Genomic DNA, 25109 nt, shown 5'->3' with positions numbered 1-25109 from the left:
TTCCTATAAATAAAAGTCTAAGCTACAAAATCAAGTTGCACTGCACCACGTGATAATAATATCCGGAGGAGAGTTTTTTCTTTGTTTTTTTTTTGTTGAGGGTTATTTACACGCGACGGTGCAAAAAGATTTTAGTTGTCACTACATAATACTACCAGTATTTACTATTACGCCACCCCGCCCCATATCATTACTTGTGCTTTATTAGCCTTTCTCACACACGTCAAACGGTGTCGGACATATTAAGAAGAATAGTATCAGTTGCCTGCTTTGGGTATGTATACATGAAAGAATTTAAAGGTGTATGTAATGGGGAAGCAGGAGCAGAAAATTCAGGAATTTAGCAAATACAAAAAAGAAAGGAAAACCAGCATTTAATGGGAGGTTTGCCGACTGGGACTATTTCAGCAGAGGGTGACGTCATCAATGAAGCAACCGATAGCATACCATCATCAGCAGATACTTACTACAGTATATATTAACTTTATCCAATTCGCCGACAAGCCATAACAAGAGTTGGAATGACAAGCTACTCATTCTCCGGAGTGATAATAATAGTAGACCAGCCTTTAGACAGAGAGGTTCATCGGCTCATTTCCAATGTCGACTTCTGCACTCTTCTTCCTCTGTCTGCAAAATAGAGGGAAGTGGTGCGACAATCTTGATCGGCTGCAAAAGAGGGGATCATGACAACTTCACCGAATAAAATACTATCCAGAAGAAGACTTCACAATCATAACTATAATTACAATAATGTGAGTCGCCTCATGGAGAGTAGGGCAGACTCACCTCATGTGTAGTGGGGTGAGCAAGAAACAACTGATGTGCATGCAGATGATATCCGCAGTCTCCTGGAACTGGATTCTCAGGTCTCTGATATCCTCTAACAACAAAAATAACAGGAAATGCCATGACATATATATATATATATCAGATGATGAGGTAATATTAGTTTTCTGCTGTCGAAGAAGCACAAGTTAACACTCAGCAACACTTGTATTTCCCATACCACAGATTTATGTTGATATAGGTGTTACTGTTATTAATTACTTGTATGAAATCAAAAGCTTGCTGGTAATCACAATCTATTTTTTTTTTCCACTAACAAAATGCAAACCACAAAAAAAAAAACCTGTGTAATACAATTGACACGTATACTAATTGTTCAATTGAAATGTGAAAATAAGGCCATCATGCTATAAGATAGAAAAGCAGCTTGTACCCATCCTGAGCAAAGCTTTCATCTATGAATTCAGGATCAAAGCAACTTGGTTGGCCCCCAGCAACATAAAGAGGATCACCTGCAGAGAACCACGGAATAAATATACACTCGGACGCCATAACTGGTACATGCAGGAATCAGTGCTTTCAAGAATTGACCATCAACCATGGACAGCTGACAGCAATTTTGGAAGTGTTCCAAGGTGCTTATCCGCACAACCCAGGCCGTGCTATGACACAAAACTTCCATACAACAGTTTCTTCATCACCCAATCAAATAACTATTCCGAACCCAGCAAAAACTTTTTTGTCATCAATAATAACAAACATTTACCCATTAATTTTCTTGGTTTTACCTCGACTATCACATGTCAGTTCTTTGGTTCTTTGAAACAAATCTAATTTCTCAACATGTACCTAGCAATGGGTGCCCAATGAAAGAAAGGTGAATACGTATCTGGTGCGGCCTTCCAGATTGAATTTCCACCTGTTGAACAGTATTGTTGCAAAAGTAAAAAAAAGTTTGTGATATATCAGAGTAGAAAGAAAACAGATCAAAAATTTTGGATAAAGCCAGATAACAGGAAAAGATGTCTCATGGGAACTGTTATCTCAGAGTTAAGCTTCCATCCACTTCAAGTGCTATCAGCTCTTTTTCTTGCAACCAAAAAAGATTCAATTATTTTTGCATTCTTACTTCTTACTTTTCCTACCCTTTGACTCACTAATCAACAATCATCTTAATAACTTCCTATGATAAGCTAAATTAATAAGCGTTCTGTGCAATTTTTAAAAAGAAAATTTCATGATTATCATGACCTATGATATTTGATGAATTTCTGTCATTCTGGGAAAGAAAATTTATGACTTACATTTCAAAGACATGAAGTATTTAACAGGAATACCTGGACCAATGTGGAACTATTCTTCACATTCCTTTCCAGAATGCTAACCTTGCTCAGAGCCAGTTTCCCTGGCCAATGTAATGAAAAGTAAAATCAGGAACAGAGAAGTATTTATGAGTAAATGCTCTCAAACAATGTAAACGAAATGCCTGGACTATCTGGAGAAATGATAATACCTATCTGCACATCAATACATGGTAAAAAAAAAAAAAAAAATGAAAACGGGGTAATGAAGGAAAACCTGAAGCAGAAGCAACATACAGCCCTTTGGCTACACCAGGATATTTAACCAATCCAATTGGCTGGTCTATAACAACCTATCACACAAAAGTTCACTTTCTGGTTTCAATCCAAAAGTCAAATAGAGAAACTGTTAAAACAACAAAAGAAGAGAGAGAGAGAGAGAGAGAGAGAGAGAGCAAGTATGAAGTTCTCCACCAGTATTACCTGATCCTGATCAATTATCCCATTTACTAAAGCACGGTAAAATTTTGAAATTTTCCTTGTTGAATTGAATCGTGCATTGTTGCAACTAAGCAAGTAAAAGTTGCATACGAAATCAGCTATGCAGTAGAAAAAACAGGAAAACAAGAAACATGAGAAAGAGAAGTCAATAATAATTATGACCACTCAAATTGGTTTAAAACATGGTTTTGAATAATAAGTTATGGCGTTAAACATACTTTCGGAATATCTGGAAATGGTTTGTACACAGCCATAAGATGTGTTTTTCTTGAAAATAAAATTGTTCAAACCAGCTTTGTTGATCATAGTTGGCTAGGCCAACTGTATCTTCACCAAGAAATGCAGAGTGTAGAAGTAAACTGAAATTAATTTTCTGGAACAGTGACAATGAAATCTAAATCTAAAAGCAAATGTGAAGCGCTCAAATCATTTCATTCTTTCGAACATGCTTGCTCTTGATTTCCTTTGAAGTTTTACTGTTCTAGTATGGGATTATCTTCCATCATGTTTGTTATCTCTTCCTTCCCCTCTCTTAAAGAAGAAACATAAAAGTTTCAGCTAAATTTCCCTTGGCAATTTCAATTTATATATGTGTTTAAGGGAAAAGCATAAATCACCCAGTTTCAACTTCCAAGGGGCTAAAGCTGAATAGTTGCCACCTTCATTTAATCATTATGATAAATCAATTGAAACTGAGTCTTGAATGTGTAAAACCACAACAGAAAAATTCTCTCTTCCTGACCTTTCATTCCCGACAGCTGATGTCCCATCAGCAAAGTATGCTGCAAGGCAAGATTTTGCCAACTTTGTCTTTGCACAAAGCAATACTCCTGGAACCTCAAAACAAGTATATAACAATTCAGGAGGGTTGTAAGAAATGCAAGATATCTTACAAGTGACATCTAGATAAAAGAGAGAAATATAAACGTGAAAGGTCATGCAGGTTACTGATCATTTATCCAGCTGATACAACGCAAGGGGTTTGTGCCATTTTGAATACCTTTATCAACCATATATGACAGAAAAAGAACAAAGTGACCAAAATACTTTTAGAGCAGAATTTTACATACTAGAAACATCCAATTGTCTTGCAGCTCAATGAACTGAAATGTATCACACTACATGGACAAAAGTGCTGTGAAGATCATTCTATCATATTTTTTCTGATATTTGAATGTGAAAAGAAAGAATTGGAAAACCTTCATATTTTAAATTCTGTAAGTATGCAGGAAAAGATTAAAGCTTCAGCTAGCAGTCAACATAATAAGATATACATCCTTAAAACAGATGGAGATTTTACAAGAAACACTATTTGATATGTAGAAGACTTACCATTGATGAAAGCTGCAACAGAAAAAACAATATTCACCCTAAAGATTCAATTGCATTAGAACCATAATCCTAGCTTTAATATTCTTAGTCCAATTAATATAAAGTCCCCAACATGGGCAACAATGCTAATTCATAAAATAAGGAACAACTTGCTGTCAAAAGAAAAAAGACCAAAAAAAAAAAACTATGGAACAACTTTTGCAGTATTCATTAAAATTGTGCATCTTTTAAGCATTTCTATTGCCCCTTTCAACTTATAAACATTTAGGGTTCAATTTTTTATGGATTCTAAATGTACAGATTTCCACAAAGCAAAAGCCAGATGAGTGTTTAAAGAATACAAAGCTGACCTGATGTGCCCCTGCCAAGGCGATGAACAGGTACAGCATGTGGTTGTTTACATGAAGAAGTTCCCTTGTTTGCGCGCCACTCAAGTTGTGACAATACAGTCCGCTGCTGGAAGAGTCCTCCAGGAAGAACTTGAAGACCGGAGGGTTTATTAAGAGCAATCTGAACAGTTGCACGGAGTTGAACATGTACAGCAATCTAGTTAAGAGAGATACCACAAAACAGTGCTCTAAAACAAGTAGATTATCCTTATTCTTTTGACAAAGCCATTATTTTGCATGTTTACATGGTAGTAGGACTGATCATTGGTGAAGGTAGTAGCTGCCTATCTGGTAGACCACCTACTAATGCGGTTTTTGGGTAAGAGCACCAAAGAAAGGTAAGAATAAGATTTTCTTTAAAATTAGTGCAGCAAGACCCACCAGTAAAAACTAAAATCGTTACTGCAGCAATAATAAACAGCCATCGAGTGTAATGAATCTTTTCCCCTAAGAACAACAAATTTTCCTCCTATTATCAGCTATCAGAAGAAGAGGGCAAGGATATTGCTGTGAAGCAACCTTTTGCTAATATTGTATCCTTGAAAACTTCAAAATAAAAAAGAAAAAAAGTACCAACTTGAAAGCAGAGGTATCATAAGCAGAAAGTCTTCATAGGGTCACAACTGAAAACAATTGCACTTCTTAAGTTTACTACATGAAACACAACAGTAAAATTTCAGGCTGAACATATCAAGAGTTAAATGAGCCAAAGCTCATTAAGAACAACAGACTGAGGAATTCATACTACTAAATAAACTGTGTTATTGATTAAGAAACTACTATATGGGTCATAAAGAAAATGAATAAAGGTCAAGTTTTTAACCAGATCATTGTCTTCAAACAGGACCTCTAGGAGGTAAGGTGCATGAGGCTCTTTCCAAGGAAGCCGGTGATAGACGAGTTCTGAGCCAGCTCTGCGAAACATTGGTTTTTGATCTTAATTGACAACCCAAATACAATACATCACAATAAGCACAACAAAAAGGCAGTTTGGTGGGGAAAAAATAAAACCTGAGGATTGTGTTGGGATCAGTGATAACAGCACCATCAACCTTAATCTGCAGCCAAAAATAGCACTCAACTTACAGAAAACCCAGCCAGCCATGTAGTCGGGAAATTTTCAGAATTTGGACAATGGTACCGAGAAGAATCAAAACCTGTTTGTTCTTTATTCTCTGCAACCAACTGCTCAATTATCAGCACATTAAGAAATCTCAAAATCTTAACACAAAACTACAGCTTATTCGGCAATTAGTGTCAGCCAAAAAGGGATATAGGGGAACGAAAAAAATTAAAGAAAAATAAATAATTCTTTTGAAGGAAAAGAGAAAGGTACTAAAAACAATTTCTTGGCGATAGACTAGGAAGACAAGGAAGTTAAAAAAGAATACTGTAAGAAGATTACCCCTGAACGGGAGCTGAATTCTTGTACTTTTTGGAGTAGTACTCGATCACTGTCAAACCTGTTAAATTGTTGGGCAGCCAAAAAATAAAAATAAAGAACGAAAAATTGTCAGGAGTGCCAAAAACATTACTAGCCTCATATAAGTGAAGGATTGGGAGGGCTGGTAAGGACCAGCGTGAGGAGGTGGAATGAGGTCACGGTATGTTAAGCCATCATTCAAGTCCGGCCAGGGCTCTCCGAATGTCATAATGGGCAGGCGGGGCAGCGTTGTTGAAGGGAGAGGTTTTCCACTGCTCGACATTTCCGATTAAACGAGTGTTATTGCAGATAATGCGAATTTGTAATGTTGAAAGGTTGTAGACTTGTTTTCCTTGTTTCTTTTCTTGGGTTATAAGATTTCAATCGAGTCACGGGCATCTAACATATTCATACCTAATGATCTTCCACAAAGTAAAGCTACCTGATTCATCCATATTTTTTGTTCCTGAAGATCAACGTAATTGTTTGTACGTCTGTCTAAGTAAATTATCTTGTTTGTTTGACAGTCTCGATTTGTCTCTGAATTTCAAGAAGTCCATTCAGATGTAAGAAGGATTAGTTAATAGTTTTGCTTCATCTTTTTCTGACATCTGAATGAGAAATAGATGAAGCTTTGGGAAAACTTCCTACTGTTAATTAGGTAAGGGAGAAGAAGATCAGAGATCAAATTTGGAGTCAACACGCTTCGGATTCCGAAGAGTGGACATTTAAATAAGACCTAGTCAATGATGATCATTTCGATGGCTTCTGCAATTTTCATGAGAAGTTTTGGTACTGGGAAAATGAAATCGACCTTGACCATTCCACCATTCATAAACAGGAAATGAAGGGAAAGAAACTCTTTAACCAAAATCCAACAACGCAACTAGAAACAAGGATGTGTGCCTGAAAAAGTCTACATGAATAAATATTACTTGTACTCAAATCACTCTTTCCTCCAATTATTTCATAAGTGAATCTCTCACAAGAATACTCTCATTCTCTCTTTATTCCTTGAATAGCCGAATGCAGTCTGAGGATAGAAAAGGCGATGAAAGAAGGAAAAAATAGACATATATAAACACCACCACCCCCACCCCCCCCTCCCCCCCGGCGGCGGGGCTGGGGGTAGCACAAATCAGTAGAAGAAAACCAAAGAGACCAAACATCAACAATACACGTTGGCCGATGAAGATGGCACAGCAATCGACAGAGGAACTTTGTTCCAGTCAACAATCTCGCCACAATGGCCACTGTTAACTCCAATAACTGCTCCATGAATCGGACCATTGACTGAAGTTTCGAGGCTAACTGATTTTCTGGTTGCAACTGCCTTTAGACGATATCGCTCAGCTCTTGAGCCAATAACCTGTCCAAGAATGGATGCAGCAATAGTAAACGCCATAGCTGTCTTCGGCATCAATACGGACTTCCTAAGCATCCCTATAAAAGGGACAGCTGCATGAACGGCTGCAAACCATGAAGGCGAAAATTTTTCTGTATGTTCTCTCCATACTCCTAAAGGAACATTAGCTGCCATGCCCAAAACACCAATCACAAGCATTTTTTCAGGCAGTGGCTGTGGTCGCAGGTTTTTTGCAAAGGCAGTCCGCGCTAAAGCAGCTCTAGCTGCAACTACTGCTGGTGGGCACTTGAGCCTCATGCCAGGAGGGGGCTGAAGGGCCTTCGCTACAATAGGCAAGACACCACTCACAGCCCTGTAAGACTTTGCAATTGGACAATTCCCATTTTGCAGCCACTCATTGCTCATAGATTCATGTTTCAATTCCCCACCCTGAAAGATCAGAAAAATTCAATCAAAAGGAATGTTCGCACAACGGTATACTTATTTGGACGGGGATATGAGCCTTTCTGTTCACCAGTTGCCTACAGATTAAAGAACTCTGTCTAAACATGTTGTCTGCCAGTGATCATGAGGCCTTAGTAATACCAGAGAAGTTTAGCACATGAGCCTATGCAGCTTTAGGAATTGACATTTCTACAAATTAAAAGGTCACATACCTTCGAAGAAGAATCTCGTTTGGATGACTGGGAGTTCTTTTTCTGATTCTTCCACTTTTTCGAGAATGCATCAAAACCAAAAGGGCCACCAGGTCCAAAAGCTGAGAGGCTGATAGTAGCTGCCTTTGCCGCCAAAGGATTGAAATGGGCTGGTGCAGGTTCAGATTCTGGCTTTTCACGAGGAACAAAGAATCTCCCTGAAAGTGGAACAACACCATTCTGCCCATGAAAAAGCCTAAATGCCATATCAAAATTGGGGCCATCTTCAAATATAGGACCTTTTCCTCCACGTTCCTGGTTAGGGCACTAAAAAATAAGGAAATGTATTAGTCCCTCCACGTCATGCAAATTTACTAGGGCATACACAATATATGCTGCATTCATCATGACCAAAAACACCATAATACATACAACAGGAGTAGTGCAATTAGCATGCATCAACGAAGCTTCTGACTAAAACTATCTAACAGATACACAACTTACAGGCAATGGATGCGCCATTGATGCTGAGAAGGAGAAGTTAGTTGGCTCATTAATGTTCCTCAAGAAGGGACACCTAACAATGCCTTGGGGAAAAGGTAAGGACTCTTCATTTGTGTCCCTGACAAAAAATTCCATCTCACAAAGCAGGATGACCTGCAGAGAAATTGTACACGATTCAAACAGCCGTAATTGTAATGATATGAATGAAGTTAAAAGGGGAGATGTGATTTTCAGCCATCTTTACATCATGAGCTAACAAAACTATCAAAAACAAGATAAGGAAAAAAAATTAATGAACTGTCCATACAAAGATAACTAGAGTTTCAAGGACACCTTTCCTTTAGAATTATACAATCCCTAACATTTGTTTTGTTCGTTAATCTTTTTTAAATAATCTCTCCAACAACAATCTCAGAAGGGCATCTTTCCTCCTAACTAATGAACCCCTAATCCTACAACCTAAATAGTCACGGATAAAGAAAGAAATCATAAAAAATGAAAAATCGGGAGAAAACCCAGCATGGGAATTTATGAAATCAGGCTGAGTTTGCATTAACAACAGAATTTGAACTCAAAACAAAGAACCTCATATTTACCGTAACAAGAAATAAAGTATAGAACAATCGCCCTGAACAATTGGAAGCATAACTCACATACCAAAAACATAACTACAATGCTTTCTTCTTATACAGCTACATAGATAACTATACAGCACTGATCCAATTTGAAATTTATGAAATCAAAAGATTTGACAATCAGAAGTATATTCAAGTGAACTGTACGAGTTCGTTTCTTATGTAAACATTATTCCGTTAGTCCGCAAGAGGAAGGTGTGCTTTTAAATATAGACCACATAAATGAACTGCCCCTATTTATATCAAGACACAGAACTCCTGGTTTACTCAGGACATAAAGGTCACTTATTGTTCATCAACTATCATGAATAAAAACACAAAGAATCCAGAAAGTCAACAACTAATGGATCAAAAGACTCTCTGGACACCCAAATTCTGATGTCCAACATGCTAATAACAAGCAAATTCTCAAGCACCAAAAGCTCGACATGCACAAATCAATCTGGTTTGGTTTTTCTTTTTAAGGAAGACAGTCAAACTAAGAACATACATGGGAAAAAATACACACTTTGATTAAGGATCCTCATTTAACTCAGGATTCCAATCAACTGGGATAACCAGAGCATCTATCTGAAAGCCAAAAGCCCAATAAATAAAAAAAAAATGAAAAATTTGGGCATATGAAATCAAAAGTCAAACTCCAAGATTCGACCTTTGCATCCCATCAACAGGACTACCCAACATTCAACATCAAAAAGCCCATAAACCATAACTCATTATTTACCGGGAAAGTTGCTTAAGAGCATAAATTTGAATAAAATCCAGAATCCAGAATCCAAATCAGAACTAAACTGCAGGAGAACAAAAGCCTACAACAGAAAACCAATAAACCATACAAACAAGAAAGGGAAATATTGATCATACCTCAGATGAACGTGAAAGAAGGTCAGAGAAAGGAATAGACAAAAAAGGATCTTTGAAGGCGAAGAAAACTAGATGAAAGAATTAACGAAGGAAATATGAAGTAGGTGGGGTGGGTCTTGTTTCGTTTGGTGAGTCTAGAAGAAAGGACGAAAGAGAGAAGACAGATGCCTTAGTTTGTCTCTTTTTTTTCCTTATGATTCTTTAGACAGGAAGAAGGGAAAGACGAACGACGCCGTGGAGAGCACACGCCAAAATCGAGCAGCGAGGACACCACGAGCCGGCCTAATTTGACAGCTTAGACTTTTTCATTCGGAGAAAAGAAGTCCATTCCATTTTCGGTTCTCCCCTAATAATAGTTTCAATTTCTACAAAGCAAATGGGGAAGAGGACATAGTCAAAATCTTAAACGCATTTTTAATTTGCTGCTTTGGCCTTTTTCTGAAATCAAATATAGGACTTTGTTGCCCCGTAGGACTTTTTTTCATATATCACGCAATTAGCTGTGATGATATATATATTGTCGATATACTGTCAGTGTTGTCCGTAAATTTTTTTATATATATATTCTACCGGTGTATGTAATATATAAGATTAACTCATAAACTAATAGTAACAGTTGTCCTCCCTCTTGTTCTAGTCATTGTGGTTTGCATTGGTCTAATTTGGGTTTGTCCGAGTAGGAAAAGGAGAATTGGCTTTTGGAAATCTGAGTTGACCAATGATCGTGTGGTTGCCCCAATGCCCTTCCCCATTGTTGGGGCCTTGACTTTCTATGGTTGTTAATTTCCAATTTCAATTCCAATACAAAAATTGCATCTACTAAATTACTTACTACTATATGACTTCCTCTAATTCTTATTCATGTTCTTTATTTTGTTAGCTGTTAAAATAGCAACACCTAAATGTTATAATATGAGTCTAACTTTTTTATTAAGTCGAGACTTCAAAAGAGAGAAGTTTTTGGAGGTCATTATTGTCTTCCCCTATTTCTTAAATTTTACCCTCTTTGTTGCTCTCTCTCTCTCTCTATATATATATATATATAACTCTAACTATTTATTATTTAGAAATTAGTATTTTATTAAAAAATTTATTGTAGTGTAAGGTTTGTTTATCAAATTATTTAGTCTACAAGAAAGTCATATTACTATGATTAGTTGAGAATGGTGAAATTTGATATATGATTAATATATTATTGATTAATAACTATTTTTCTCTTCTCTTAGGGATATATTTTTATGTAAGTAAATTGTCTCCCCTAACTTTTTCAAATATATCTCCTATAATTTTTTGATAAAATTTTTGAATTCTACACAACGGACCTTTTGACTTTTAGCGTGGGCGACAATGGAAGCTTCCAATGCTGATCACGTTTGCTCGAAATCGCGCACGATGGCCATGCGAACTAGTATAAAATGTCATATTCTTTGAATCTAGACAACTGCCACTTTCATAGTTTGTTGTTTCCTACCAAAAAAAAAAAAATTTTTTTGTGGTATTTTTTTCCGGGCTTTTGATACCCTGCCAAACACTTGTAAATTCTTGCCAAAACAACAATGATAAGACCAACTAAATCTAGAAAAATCAGACCAATTATTGTGCCACCAACAAGACAGCACCAATGGTCCATTACTCGTACACTTGGCCCTTCTTTTAACTGATTTTTTGGCCATCAACCAAACCAATACAATTGCATCCACTCCTTGCGGCTCTGTTTTTTGTAGGATAATCCGATTCAACACTTAAATTTAATGAATTCATATTTTAACATGTTAAAACGTATTTGATAATAAAAAATTAAATATTTAAATTAATTAAGTGACACTTAATTTTTTAAGTAAAACTTGATTCCAAAGATAAGTAATAATCTATTCATTTATCACTAAATATGATATACACTCAAATATATTTAATTTAATACTTAATAATTCAATAACTTAATAAATTCAAATTTCAGATTTCACGCTTCAGTTTTATCAAGCACACTTGGAATGTGACTAAACCAACAAAGTAAAGCAAAGCAAAGCAGGATGGGTAATGCAATATGCCCATGCAGCAATGTCTGTTAGGCAGTAAGGTAAGCAGAGCTTGAACTGCATGCTTTAGTGGTGAAAGTCATTGCTTTGCCATTTTCCCTGATTTTTACGGTGGAGTTTGTTACCTGCAGCCCAGGGCATCAATTTAGTTTACTTGCCAACCACTCTGACAAAAACCAAAGCGGCGCCTAACGTTTACAAGAATACTACAGTGCTCAACCGCTCATAGTCAAACAAAGCATACTTGCCGTTTAAAACTGTTTGTATGAACCTGCCTATCAATGAAAGACGATGACAACTACAGCAATTCAGCACCAGGGTTTTGAAATATTCAAAGATTTAATCGACAGAGAGGCATTGCTCTTTCTCGTCAAGTTTCTCTGCTGTGTCGATGACCCTGTCGTACTAAACTGTAGTCCAGTAATAAAAACTTCAAAATGATGGATAATTTATCAACAGAAAGGCAATGCTTTCTTGTCAATCATAAACCGCAGACTGTATCTAATTATTTACAGAATCACAAGGTGAAGCAAGAAGCAAAGAAGGCCGGTAAGGCGAAACAAAAATCATATACTTGGGAGTTCCGCTCATCTTCAAAAATCATATATCCTGCACACTACTTGGAGTTCGGCTCATCTTCAGATTTCTTGTACTCGGGCTTCAGCTCATAAGTGCCTTGATTTGATCCCTTGTTATTATATACGCAGAGAAGTTTAAGCATGTCTTTCAGAAATTGCTGCAAAGAAAAAGGTTGCCAGAAGAAGAAAAAACTCATTAGTAAGATGGGAAGATTACGAGGAGGACCAGAAAGACAAGGCCGTGAAGCTATTCCTATACAACATATAACACCAATATAAAGCATAAACAGAATTATAAAAAGACTAAAAGAGCTAAGTCCTTCATTTAAAGTCGTCGCCAGCAACTTCAATGAAATGCTTTTGTTCATAATGAAATTAACAATAGATTTGGCTGGAAGAACATAATGTAGAACCATCAACTGTAAAGTTTGATGTTTTCATACTCCTGACTACATGTAAATGAGTACTTGAAGTGAGTCTCCGCAATCTCCCCCCCCCCCTTCCCCCCCCCTCCCCCGGGGCGGGATCTCTCTTTCAATCATCTGTGGCGGTTCCTATTCCCCTCACCTAAAGTCCTTGCCTATTCCATTTTTTGTTCCTATACATCTGTCTCCATGCATTCAGAGCAATTTGAAAATAGAACAACCTCACAAGGCCCAAGCACAGCTACTTGTTGCCAGACTCAGTTCCTCCACGCTCAAAAAGAGTTGGCCCTAACTTTATCAGGTAAAATTACTTTTTTTTTTCTGGCTATCCAGGCCGAATTTCCACTTAACCAGCTGAAGTTGGATTCGAACTTAAAAATAAAGCACATCTGTTGCACCTTAGACATTTTCTTGTGAAACCTTAACAGACAAATCACCCCCCCCCCCCCAAAAAAAAAGAAACGAAAGAAATAAGATAAGATTAATTTTTCATACACTGGCAGTGTATACACTGTTAGCATTGGATAAATGACAATTATGCAAAATTTGAATTTTAAATTCAACTTTTGCACATATGTCCTGAATCCAACGGTGATAGTGTATACACTGTCAGTATATATAAAATTTACTCAATAAGATAAATACATATTCTTGTGAAAGCTTAACATAAATTTTTAAAAAAAAAAAAAAAAAAAAAACCTCTGGTGGAGCTTAAGTTGTTTGTCTGCCAAAATAACAACTGGATGGGAAAACTTTACTGGAATAACATCTAATTTCAAGAAATTTCCTACACCGCTGGATCAACATGTACAAGTACACAACTTCAAGAATAACAGCAAAAACTACCCTTAGATGCATGAAATTAGAATGCATGGTACAGAAATATCAAGTACAAACAAAAATGCCAAAAGAAGAAAGAGGCTTAAGCTTACACACCTCTGGTTGGTCTGTTTCCTGAACAAGTTGTTTTAGTGTCCAATTTGGTTGCCTTTCAAAGAGCTTGAACATGATCTCTTCCATTTCATTACGGTCCCTTCTTGTTCTTTTCAACTCTGAACTCTTAACTGGCATTTTCCTCTTCTCCTGTTCAAGAATGCAGGCCTTTATATGTATATTGTGATGGCAGACAACACAACTATCCTATGAAACAAAAGCAGCAACTAGAAGTGAAGATTCCTTGAATTACTTGAGGTCCTGAAGCCTTTAGACCAAACAATCCAGGCATAGGCCTTAAATGCTGACCACTATCATCGTCAATAACCTGCACAATGGAAGGTTACATCATATCATGAGAGTAGTATTACTCATAAAATGTGAAAGAGAGACCATAATATATCAAAAATACATCTTATGATGCAAAATAAAGGATATTGATCCTTATTTGAAAAAAAAAAAGAAGAAGATTCTACCTGTATCTGTCTAGTTTTTGTCATGTATTTGGTTGTCCTCTCACGGCATAATTTTCCATAGTCCTCAATGGTTTTACCGTGAGGCTTCATGTCAAATTTGTGATAGATTTTCCCTTCCACAGAAACCTTTCCTGAAATGACAAAGAAACTCTGTATGTATTTACTTTGAGCAAACCAAAACCTAATGAATTACTGTCAAATACTTGGTCTACGTAAAATGTTAAAAAACAAGGGCACTAGGCTAAACTATGGCCATATGCAAACATGTTTTGTGCATTTCAAAGGAAGTTATAGATTAGGAAGGCAGACATCAGCAGCATAAAGGTTTCTTTTGCATAAAAAAAAATTTCAAAATCAACGAAAATGATCCACCAAAGATTATTCAGTGAAACAGTAAAACTAGTAACGTGATAGGTTCTAAACCAGGTCAAATCAGAAGATATTATTCTGTGATCAAAATTAGAATAAAAAATCAAGCAATTTTACCATGACTACAGGACAGAGTGTGAGGAAGAAAAAGGAGTTTTTCAAGGATGTAAACATCATGCAGAAATTTAAAGTCTCACAGCACAAATGAAATTTTCTAGGACTACTTGTTAAAGAATGTTATCCTGTCAAATCTAAAAGATTAAACTCAACTGGAAATTCCAACTTATCTTGCTCTCAACTCCGTGCTCGTTTGAATTGAGGTTAGGCATAACACTTCTGGGAGATTAATCTAGCAACCCATATTTCACCATTGATGTGCCTCCCTCACCAGATATGCGATAAGTTAGGAAGAAAGAGCAAAGAGAAACAATAAACAACAAAATGGGGATAAGACATCACCCACAAGAGTGCTGCTAGAAAATTAAATCAATGGGAATTTTACAATTATAGGAATCCGACAACAAAGTTATTATCAGTTCTAATAGCCTTAGAATAGATCGGTTCTGTCATACATAAAACTCCAATTCGTAAGGAATAACACCTCTTAAATTTCTTTGAGTGCTACACGCAACAATCAAATAACCAGTACAGAACACAGCCAAATTTTATAATAGAAGTATGAAAATTTTCAAAAGGTAAAAGATATTTGGAATCGGTATTACTTAAGTATTAATCCACAAAGTTAGATGACACCAAGGAAAGAAGAAAAGAACAAGACTGAAAAGTTTGTTGGATTTTTTTTTTTTTGATGGGTAGAAAATGCATTCACCTTGAGCTGACTCGGAGAATACAGACATTGGAATAAAATCCGTTGACATGTCCATGGAATAGCACTTGGGAATGTTTCCAGATTCCGCGCCAGCCAATTCCATAGTGAACTGATAATAATTTAAACAAGGAATGAAAATTGGAAGAAAACATATACTCATAGGAAACAGAACTTGTATGCAAAAGAAATACTCCAATCCTTCTCCTCGACCTGAAAAGATTGACAAACAAAAGGAGGACGAGTACATCACAAATTAAATCTCCATGCACAGAATATGGAAATACACCAAATAAGAAAGACGTGCTGTGTTGATTTATCTTCTCAAAAGACTCAAATGGACCCGCAAGCAACGAGGCATCCCAAACAGAGATATAATTTTGTCGTAAACCAACTTTAGCAGGACTTAAATGGTTCTCAAAATTTTGAAAACATAAACAAAGTAAAAGGAAAAGCGGAAAAACATCAAGACCAATCCCAAAGCATGTTGAAAACAAAAATAGTTGAATTGTGCTAATACTATAGGATAAATCTTCTTCGTTTGAAACAGAAATTTTCCAAATTTGGATAGAAATATGGTCAAGTTCAATATTGTCTATGTAGCAATATTCCTCTCCTAGTCCTAGAACACCACAACACCCACATGCATGCTTAAAAAGAAGTAACAGACGACAGCGAGACACAAGCCCAACTGTGATAAAATAGAATAAGTATAAATTTGAAAGCAAGAAATGCAAAAGCATATATCTACAAAACTATCAAGGACATATCCCAAACTTAAAACCTTCATGACAAGGATGATGGTGCCTCACCCTCATGCACGCAATTTTACTCTTTACCCTTAAAAAGTTGTAACAGTAAATTCAGGGTTCACAATTCTTGCATGCATTCGGAATAAAATAGGCAAACAAGTAATTGAGAAACTAAAGAATGCAGGAGGGTAACAGGAGGTAGAATTGAGATACCTGAGTAGAAGAGAAGTCGTCGTTGGGGAGTAAAGGGTCGACGGCGACGACGACTTTAGCAATAGGCCCATCAGAAGAAGACGAAAATGACAACGATGACGAAGTGGTAGAAGAGGAAGAAGAAGAAGAGTAGTCATGAGGATGAGGATGATGTTGGTTCAAAGAACGAGAAACGAGGGGAGGGCATTTCATTAGCCAGACGTGTCTCTCCGCTTTGCTCGTCTCCAACTGCCCATTCCTCATAACCCCGTTATTGTTGCTGTTTTCAATGCAAGTATAACTGTTGGTGGTGGAGTTAGGGGCGATGGTGGTTTTCTCCGCCATGACTGAGGTGGCGGGGAGGAAAACAGGAGGCCTTTTTCAGTTTCCAACGAACACAGAGACCCTGAGGAGATTTATTTATTTATACTATAGTTAAATGGAGGCATCAGCGACTTAGAGGAAAGGACTGAGGTGGAGTCTGGCGTTTGATTTGTTGTTCTCTTGGGAGATCCGAGCCGTTCCCTTCTTCTCCTTTTATTAGATAAACATAAAAAGGAAAGAGAAAATAGGTAAACTATTTATCCTTTGTATTTAGTGTGTGTGTATATATAAATATATAGGTCCAAGATATCACTCTTTTTTGGAAAGTGTAGCTTATTAGGGAAATGATTACAATAGTTTGTTTTATTAGAGAGTGAATAAAATCTTTCATGAGAATGAAAATATGCTGTGTGTGTTTAAATAACAGATTATTTGAAATAATTTTTTGAAAAATATATTATAACATTTTTTTTATGTGATATATGCGAGATAAAAAAAATGATTGAAAAATATATTTAAAAATAAATTTGTGTAAATAATTTGTTATCCAAACACGATAGCTATCAATCTTAGGTTATGATAAGGACATAAATATGCCACGAACTTAAAAATTATAATTTGAAAAAAATCTCAAATTACTTAATATTTTTTTGAAGCCCTTAAAAGTTCGTTATGACTAGATCAATTAATTGATGAGTTGATTAGGTTTAGGAGCATGACGACAAATCGCATGACATTTTGTAATTTTGGAACAGAAAAAAATGCATTTTTTCCCGTGAGAGGCTTGTTTCAAGCTTCATCTTGTTCAAATGAACTGGGGGTCCTCTTGTAATCAAGTAAGATCTTAATCGACTCTATTAGGTCGAGACCTTCAATCTCTTTTAACACTGAGTGCAGAAAAAATCTGGACAGATTTGTATTACCTTTTTCTGTGTTCAATATTCGTGGCCATAAAATTCCCAGCTGAAGAATTACCACAGTACCTTGACAAGTTACAAACAACCCAAAATTAAAGAAAATAGCGTGTGATAGCTACATCTGACAAGGGCAGAAAGATGATTCTGTTTCTGAGAAAACAAGTGGAGAGCCAGGGCTCGAAGACAAATCTAATTATGACTATCGCTCTGCCGACAGCTAGTAAAACTGACAGCCTTTCTGATGCTGAAAGAGATACTAAATGCCCAAAGATCTTCCTCCACCTATCTCCTAAGATTTGAGACAAAGCACATAACCTGAATTGAATTTGTTCACACAATCTGTTTCAGCTTGATTTAATATAATGATACATATACAAGAACAATAAGTTTGACTCGTATAACCCCAAAAAATTTTCGTCATACTCCACTTGATTACAGGAAGAAACAATAGCAACCCAATAGTACATGATAAAGAATAGCGTTCCAAAAATCCACCGCCACGAATGGAAACAGCAACAGCAGCCAAGCTGCTCCTCCCACATGATTTTTGCTTTCCTTTATGCATCCCTATGTGATTCTCATAGCAGCTCAACAGGTTTAAACTGCGTTTGCAATTGAACTAAACTGAAACTGCGTCTGAGCTGCTGCTCCCAGTGGAATTTGCTTTTCTCTCTGCTTGAAGTGACCTGCATAAAGCCTCCAGTTTTTCCTTCTGGTTCCTTGTTCTCTCCAGCTGTTTCTTTAGGAGTTCACGCTGGATAGAAAGAGGCACCAAGAGAAGTTATTTAAAGCATAAAAGGGGATTCCAAAACCCGGATAACACATTATAGTAACCACCATATATATTCACTGCAACCAAAGGATAAAACGATAGCTACCAGTATGTCCAACTTGCATAGTGATGTAGCAATAAACAAGAAGATATTTAGAGCCTCTTCTAGGTTGCAGCTGTTGGCTTAGGTCAGCATTTCTTGCAGTTTGTCATGTTTTCAGGATCTCAACTTTATTAGTGTTTAAAAATCATGCTCCCAATGTCATATGGAAAATGGTTAATGTTCTGTTTTTCCAGATGCTCCCTAATTGTTATATTAACTGGAGAGGGGTGATTCTGGATAAAGAGATGGTCATCAGATTTATAAAGCTCCGCTGAACAAGTTTTTAACTTCTGCATAAAAATTGTATTCACACATAACACAGGGAATACTTGCTCTTGAACATGAAATAGGAAATTATTGCTCGGACTTCAGAGAGAATGAGGATTGATAAGAAAAGAGGCTCAAGACTAAAGCTATAAACTCATGTGAGTTAAAGTCAACCTCTTACCTCCTCAACAAGCTCTATGAGAGATATATCTGATTTCTCACATTTGTTCTTCAAGAATGCGTTTTCCTTTTTAAGTTCCTTAATTGATTTGGCCATCTGGACTCAGATACAAAAAAGTTGAAAATCAGAAAGTGCTTTTTCCTTCCAAAAGTGCAGTAGTGAAGAGAGTAATCCTCATCAGCAGGTTGGGAGAGATTCAAATACCATTCTATAGCTTTAGATTAAAAGTGCAATAAAAGGGCAGAACAACATTAAAAGCATATTGCTGTCTACCTTCTCTATTTCTTGCTTGAATGTTTCAAAGACCTCATTGCTTTTCATCAATGCTTCCTGAAAACAGGCAACAAGATCTACAAAAGTTCAGCAAAGGAGACAGAAGATACCCAAGTTAACATTCTCAAATAATGAAACACAACAGACATGCCTGAGTTTACTTTTCATGTGAACAGTTCAATTAACAAAAACATCTACATATTGTTAGTTTCAGGACAACAGATTATTCACATATTCAAGAGAAGGAAACATATATTGATGGACACTAACTACTAGAAATTTTCAATAGCAACCTTATAATGCAGGTCATCCCCCAATTAAAAACTATGCAAGTCATGAGATGAATTAGTCAATAAGGAGTTTCCAACTCAATAGTCATATAATCAGACGTGTAATCCTTACAGTTATTGATCCAACATCAACTCTAAATCTTGTACCAAACAGTTGGAAATTTGGTAGAAACTCAAAATGTTACAGCACAATATACTCAACCTGGAATTGCTGGAATTTGTCTCCATCAGCTGTCAACTGTAATCTCAAATTTTTTTCAGTTGCTAATAGATGTGACACCTGCTCAGCATACAATTTCATCTGTGACTGTTCCTGGACCAATTTCTCCTCATGTTGCTTAAGTTTTAAATCAGCAAGCTGAAGTTCAAGTTCCTTTTGCTTCAACTGTGAAGCAAAAACATGAAGTGAGTTCAAATTTGCAAAAGAGAAATAAAGAAAAAATGAAGAAGTGGAAGTCTATCAGATCAGCAAGTTCACCTTCTGGGCATGTTGCTGTTCAGATAGTGCATATTGGTCAGCAAGTTCTTTCAACTTGTATTTTAGCCTGGAATTAAGAGAATTGAATTACAAAGGAAAAAGGCCAAACATTTTTCTTTCAAGAAAGAATCATACACAAAAACTGAGTTCAAGTTACATCCTCAGTATAAATTTATTAGATCAACCTCACTATTCATAATGTGCTGATATCATGGTTTCGCACATGTTAGATGGAAGTGGATATGGTGACAAATTTGTGTAATCTTACATCTCATTTTCTTTCAACTGAGACAGACATTCATCTTTCTGTTCATCCAGCTTATTGCTTACTTCCTACAAAAGAGAAATTCAAATAAAATAAAATAAAAAGAAAAGTTCAGAATGCTGAAAATGGGAAACAAATCCAATGCTCTTTTCTGAGTATGTAATTGAAGACAAGCCAATATAGAAATTCATCATGTACTTCCAAATCATTTGATGCAACAGTTATTGACTTTTTCTTTCATCTGTAGGCCACTATAAGTGATTTTACTCCCATTAGAAAACCAGTAGGCAAGTCAAGAAGAGCTTCCACAGCAATTCATTCGAGTCACAGTATAGTTAGGGATGTCTCTGCTGCTCAAATGAAAAAGAAAACAATTCATCACTGTATTCTTACCAGGCCATTTCTACATGCTATCAGTTTCCATAAAGATACATAACTTTCTTGGATATACTATGCATAACAAACAAAAAAGTCTTTCATACTTTAATGGCATCTTGGAACTTGTTTGACAGATCTTGTCTCAAATTCTGACTCTCTGTGGACACACGTCTGCATTCATCCTGCAAAATATTGTAACCCAGCAGCATCCATCAGAAGCACATTACGCCAGGACTAAAGCTAATTTACAGAATTCAGTCAGATCATTTTTGCAAAGATCAACCTTCTAACAAAAATGTTTGTTTGTTCTAAAGGTACCATAGAAGAAACAGGGCATACCATCAGCGTTTTGTTCTGACGTTGCAATTCTCGACACAGTGACTCAAGTTTATCTCGAACAGCAATGGCTGCACAAAGAGAACAAAGCAAACAAATCAATACATTAGAGGGTAAAGAAGTGCAACTATCTCCAACAGAACAATATGCTAGTAAACCTAAAGATATTTTGACTAGTTAAGATGATTGACATCAGAGTGACACTGTCAATTTGATATATACTCATGACGTAGCAAATTGAAGGGGATATTCATGCACCAGCCACATAGGCTAACATAAAGGCAGGTTGGTATATTCCTTCAACACATTATGTACATAGACAGGGAAGCACTAGGTTTGAAGCCATGAAGAGACAAATCTAAACCAGATATTGGAAAGAATCCAAAAAAAAAAAATCATGCAGCTGAGAGTCCCATTGCTACTTATTTTTCCCTTTGTTGTTCTGGGAGAGAGCTCTGTCCAGAGCTTTTAGACTTCCCTAGCCAATGTTGCTAATAAACTATAAACGTTTAAGGAACATCCTGTTGCTGTTATAGCTTAACTTTCTTCTCTGTTATCGTCAATCAGTATCATGATAATAGGACCCCCTAACTGCTGTCTCAAAAACTCACATTAACAACTTAACCACAACAATACAACAATAAGGTAGACTTGACATGCTATGGCTTCAACAGCTGCCCCTACGAATTTTCGGTAACCCATCCAATAGGAATGCTTCAATTCAAGAAAATGCATACTAGAGATGCCATGGTAATATAGAATCCAAAGCAGATGCTACAGTAACAGGGTACCAGAATCTCTTTCAGCAAGAACGTGTTGATACTTTAAAGTGAACTCCAGAAACTCCTTTTCTGATTTAAATGTGCGCTTGGCATTCTTACGTTTCCCTTCAGTAGCCTCCTGATATGTAAAGTAGTAAAAAGATCAGAATGTAAGTTACTAGTCAAAAAGAAATTAAAAATGAATAAGCAAAAAGGGGGGGGGGCAAAAGTATTTGAAAAAGTTGAAAGTGAAGCTTAAAGCTGTTTTGAAGAGCACCTTGACAGATGCTCTGAAAATCAGCTTTTTTAAGCTTCAGCTAAACCAAAAGTAGTTAATAACACTTCAAGACAGCTGGCAGCCTTGAAAATGATAATCTATGGAAGACATCAATTTCTCGTGGTTTAAGAAAATGGAAAAAAGGCATATGACTAGTTCTAAACCAAGTTAAATGGACAAACATGATTAACATAAATTACTCCTGACAAATGGTAAAGGCTTCTTTGAAAGAGTTTCAAATAATTACACCAGAAGTAGAAACTCTACTAGAAAATCTAAAACTGGATTTACAGCTAGGGGATCCCTTCTCATACACCCGGATGATTTCCCAATTTGATGGATGATAAGCAAGAAAGAGTCTGTAGACATTCATGATAATCTCAGAAGCTGTTGGATATTTGGATCAAATGCTATAATTTGGTAGCTTAGAGTGACTAAAAGTGAATGTTCTTTTCCCATTGGCTTAGCATCTGCTTACATGTACTACCTTAATTTTGCTCAGAGTTGATAAACAGCGACTACAAGAAGCCAGGATACAAGTGTTAGATTTTCTGATTCTATACTCGCCGGAATATGCTTTGGGACACTTGCTAAAGTGAGTGGTGCTACCTTCAGGGCTACAATCACTTCCAAAATTTGTCTTCTATTTGTACTAAATTAAGCCAGAAAACCCAAGTAAGCACAAAGCAAATATTTGAGGAAAATATAAACGCAATGTGCCAAAATCGGATATTGATTGCTAAAAAACCATAAAATTCATGGCAGATGCATAATCGGCCAAAAGACAAAAGCACAATGAGGACTAGTCACCAACAAGAGCCAAGAAAATGTAAGGACAAAGGTATTACTGACTGCTTTTTTGTTGTTTTCAGCATTTCCTGATGAAGACATCCCCTTGCTATCAACTTGTGGACCTGAGATATCACTATTAGCTGCAAAAGTTTTACAGGATAATAGTAAAGAAACTTACTTATGTCTTAAACTAAATAATAAAGTTCAAAGATGAACTCATTAAATTTGAAATACATGCATCAAAAACCTGGATCCACGTATCACTCATCAACATATGGCAGCAGATATGTGCAAGAAATGACTGGTAAAATAATAAAACTTAAATTCATGTGAAATGAGAACTGATCCAGGTGAAAAGGTTGCAAGGTATCTCTTTAACACAGTTAAATATTGTCCACCAAACCCTTGATACACTCCAGAAAATGAAAGCAAATACCATCTATTCCTTGCCCCATTTCACTTACTTGGTTTTTCAGAAGGAAAAAAATAAATCTGAACTTTAATGTGGTTGTTGTTGAATGTAGGATGTGGGCTTTGGTATCACAATACTCAAGAAATCTACATGTAGAAACTAAATCTATGATAGCATAATTTAAAGATGATGCACAAAAATGTCCAATTAATGAATAATACAGATACAAAATGAACATCCGGATCCTAAATTGGCCAACGAAGGCCAATTCCAAGCCACTTGACCTAGAGTTAGACCCCAGCCCGTGCATCTTATTCCACTTCCCAAAAAGAAAAAGAAAAAAAGCATACAGTGGAAAAGTGACATGTAAGATTGAGGACATTATCACATACAACAGAATCATGGGAGAATCATCATCCTGAGAAGGAAAATGCAACATCATAGATTATTGAAAAAGCAAATGGGAAATTATTTTGCAATCACTCAATGGAATACATTATGCACAATTCCACCATTATCATGCATGAAAATTTATCTATTCTTGGTTCTCATTTTGGAGGACTGTAGTTCAAACTTGTGTACATTTTTCCAACTTTTAAGCAGTAGCAAGTTTGTATAATTGATGTCTACTTCTAAATTTAACAAAAAAATCCCAACAAATACTAGCATAATCATTTTGCCACATGACCAATTAATCAATCTGAATATGTAGGCAATTCACCTGACAAGGCAAATGAGGTCTAACGTCTTTAACCACGAGAAAAACAACATACTTTTATCGTGCCATTCGCCCGCACTTTCCACAATATTCAAATTAAACTTAATGCAAACTGTTCAAAGCAAGTGTAAAAGAAAATAAACCATAAATACTACTAATTAGAGGAACAAAAAGTTACATTTTCCAGAATTTTGACAATCTTCCTCGACTTGTGCATTTCCACGACTGGATTCAGCATTTTCTGATCCCGCCACCACCGCCGTTGCTTCTTCACTTTTCTCCTCAACCAAATCAAGGTCATCATCACCCACTAACTGAGGCCTCAAATTGGGATCCACTAATTTTTCCTCCTTATAATCAATCGGTTCCGGCTCCTTGTCTTCGTCCTCAGTCTTTGGAGTTTCCGGGCCCAGCTGGTCGACTGTCGAGGAGCTCTCCACAAACCCATCAGGCAAGGAATCTGCCTCCGGAAGCTGATTCGCGTCAGGGTTAGGGCTCATAGTCGGATTGGGATTCTCCATATCAACTGTAAACTGTCCACAAGAAAATTCCTCATACAATCCTAGTTCTTGACTGAACAACGAAACTTTTGAATGCGTTCCAGTTTTGTGAAAGAATCCAAGGAATGTGAAAGAAACTAAAACCCTAGCTATTTTAATTGACAAGTAATTGCACAAAACAATGTAAAGATTACCAGAGCGAAGGTTTTCTGAAGGGGGGACCGGAGGAGGGAACTGTTGCTTTGCTGCTTTGCAGTTCTGAAAGTGAAACTTGCACACCTCGGTTGATCTCGGATCCTTTTTCGTGGACTAAACGCTACTACTACTTGAATAGGTGAATTGGTAATTTCAATTCTCGTGAAATTTAAAGCTCAGTTTCCATATTTGGCAATTAAACTTTATCCCCGTACAGTGTACCACCTAATCCAAGCTTCAGTGGACACCAGTCCTTCTTTGGTTATATTATATAGGTGGGGTTCAACTCTCATTTTCAGTGAAGAAAATCTAAAGTAGAGTGTCAAAGCATCTCTTTATTAGTGGGAATTAAGACGAGTAAGGTTGAGATTTGGTACAATTCATGTAGTGTTTTTCAGAATTAGTATATATTCATAGATCTGGTTGTATTCATATACTGAGTTGATTCGTGTATTGAATTGATGTACGTTAGTAAAATTTATATGTGTACAACAAGTTAGTGTAAACCAAATTCAATAAACAAATAGACTAATTTCGATCGTAC

General features: G+C 36.5%; 4 protein-coding genes across 8 annotated transcripts; all 4 read right to left on the bottom strand.

Moving 5' to 3' along the window:
- Window positions 1–273: 273 nt before the first annotated feature.
- LOC113762560 (RNA pseudouridine synthase 5) lies at window positions 274–6261 on the bottom strand. 2 transcript variants are annotated; one of them, XM_027306061.1, is made up of 14 exons: window positions 5889–6261; window positions 5718–5775; window positions 5470–5497; window positions 5324–5370; window positions 5136–5226; window positions 4274–4433; window positions 3334–3421; window positions 2574–2658; window positions 2368–2443; window positions 2127–2194; window positions 1639–1708; window positions 1223–1301; window positions 790–883; window positions 274–669 (listed from the first exon to the last, which is right to left on the bottom strand). In XM_027306061.1, the coding sequence occupies exons 1-14, from the start codon at window positions 6016–6018 to the stop codon at window positions 592–594; spliced, it is 1152 nt and encodes a 383-aa protein (XP_027161862.1). In that variant the 5' UTR covers window positions 6019–6261; the 3' UTR covers window positions 274–591. The 2 variants fall into 2 exon arrangements, with proteins under 2 accessions (XP_027161862.1, XP_027161861.1); XM_027306060.1 differs by having other exon boundaries at window positions 790–873.
- Window positions 6262–6580: 319 nt separating this feature from the next.
- LOC113760821 lies at window positions 6581–10028 on the bottom strand. Its single transcript, XM_027303555.1, has 4 exons — window positions 9740–10028; window positions 8241–8393; window positions 7758–8063; window positions 6581–7530 (listed from the first exon to the last, which is right to left on the bottom strand). The coding sequence occupies exons 2-4, from the start codon at window positions 8373–8375 to the stop codon at window positions 6904–6906; spliced, it is 1068 nt and encodes a 355-aa protein (XP_027159356.1). The 5' UTR covers window positions 8376–8393; window positions 9740–10028; the 3' UTR covers window positions 6581–6903.
- Window positions 10029–12196: 2168 nt separating this feature from the next.
- Window positions 12197–16672, bottom strand: LOC113763788 (general transcription factor IIF subunit 2). Its single transcript, XM_027307720.1, has 6 exons — window positions 16348–16672; window positions 15386–15494; window positions 14188–14318; window positions 13965–14039; window positions 13715–13861; window positions 12197–12511 (listed from the first exon to the last, which is right to left on the bottom strand). The coding sequence occupies exons 1-6, from the start codon at window positions 16669–16671 to the stop codon at window positions 12392–12394; spliced, it is 906 nt and encodes a 301-aa protein (XP_027163521.1). The 5' UTR covers window position 16672; the 3' UTR covers window positions 12197–12391.
- Window positions 16673–17651: 979 nt separating this feature from the next.
- On the bottom strand, window positions 17652–24740 carry LOC113763781 (beta-taxilin). 4 transcript variants are annotated; one of them, XM_027307700.1, is made up of 12 exons: window positions 24565–24740; window positions 24049–24403; window positions 22801–22880; window positions 21702–21810; window positions 20914–20981; window positions 20679–20756; window positions 20200–20264; window positions 19932–19998; window positions 19656–19838; window positions 19164–19220; window positions 18891–18986; window positions 17652–18321 (listed from the first exon to the last, which is right to left on the bottom strand). In XM_027307700.1, exons 2-12 carry the CDS (start codon window positions 24389–24391, stop codon window positions 18187–18189), a joined length of 1281 nt encoding a protein of 426 aa, XP_027163501.1. In that variant the 5' UTR covers window positions 24392–24403; window positions 24565–24740; the 3' UTR covers window positions 17652–18186. The 4 variants fall into 4 exon arrangements, with proteins under 4 accessions (XP_027163501.1, XP_027163502.1, XP_027163503.1 ...); XM_027307701.1 differs by having other exon boundaries at window positions 22801–22862; window positions 24565–24739; XM_027307702.1 differs by lacking the exon at window positions 24565–24740 and having other exon boundaries at window positions 22797–22880; window positions 24049–24262.
- Window positions 24741–25109: the final 369 nt, after the last annotated feature.

The sequence above is a fragment of the Coffea eugenioides genome, chromosome 2, assembly GCF_003713205.1.
Source record: "Coffea eugenioides isolate CCC68of chromosome 2, Ceug_1.0, whole genome shotgun sequence".
In the NCBI taxonomy this organism is placed as follows: Eukaryota; Viridiplantae; Streptophyta; class Magnoliopsida; order Gentianales; family Rubiaceae; genus Coffea; species Coffea eugenioides.
Note: the sequence above shows the minus strand (reverse complement) of the source record. Positions and strands in the feature narration are given on the sequence as shown.

Bases quoted from the DNA above. Each gene is read 5' to 3' on its own strand.
- LOC113763788 (XM_027307720.1), bottom strand. From the start codon at position 16,671: ATGGCGGAGAAAACCACCATCGCCCCTAACTCCACCACCAACAGTTAT. The intron at 14,040-14,187 runs GTAGAATCTTCT...TCCATTGTGCAG, and splicing joins CAAAAACTAGACAGATACAG to GTTATTGACGATGATAGTGG. The intron at 12,512-13,714 runs GTGTGTAAGCTT...TTTTCTTTGCAG, and splicing joins AGGAAACAGACCAACCAGAG to CAATTTCTGAAAGACATGCT.
- LOC113763781 (XM_027307700.1), bottom strand. From the start codon at position 24,391: ATGGAGAATCCCAATCCGACTATGAGCCCTAACCCTGACGCGAATCAG. The intron at 20,757-20,913 runs GTATGCCCTGTT...AATATTTTGCAG, and splicing joins GTCAGAACAAAACGCTGATG to GATGAATGCAGACGTGTGTC. The intron at 18,322-18,890 runs GTAAGAGGTTGA...CTTTCTATCCAG, and splicing joins TCATAGAGCTTGTTGAGGAG to CGTGAACTCCTAAAGAAACA.
- LOC113760821 (XM_027303555.1), bottom strand. From the start codon at position 8,375: ATGGAATTTTTTGTCAGGGACACAAATGAAGAGTCCTTACCTTTTCCC. The intron at 8,064-8,240 runs GTAAGTTGTGTA...CTTATTTTTTAG, and splicing joins CAATGGCGCATCCATTGCCT to TGCCCTAACCAGGAACGTGG. The intron at 7,531-7,757 runs GTATGTGACCTT...CTGATCTTTCAG, and splicing joins AACGAGATTCTTCTTCGAAG to GGTGGGGAATTGAAACATGA.
- LOC113762560 (XM_027306060.1), bottom strand. From the start codon at position 6,018: ATGTCGAGCAGTGGAAAACCTCTCCCTTCAACAACGCTGCCCCGCCTG. The intron at 5,498-5,717 runs GTAATCTTCTTA...ATAATTGAGCAG, and splicing joins AATTCAGCTCCCGTTCAGGG to TTGGTTGCAGAGAATAAAGA. The intron at 874-1,222 runs GTACAAGCTGCT...AGAGGATATCAG, and splicing joins GAAAGCTTTGCTCAGGATGG to AGACCTGAGAATCCAGTTCC.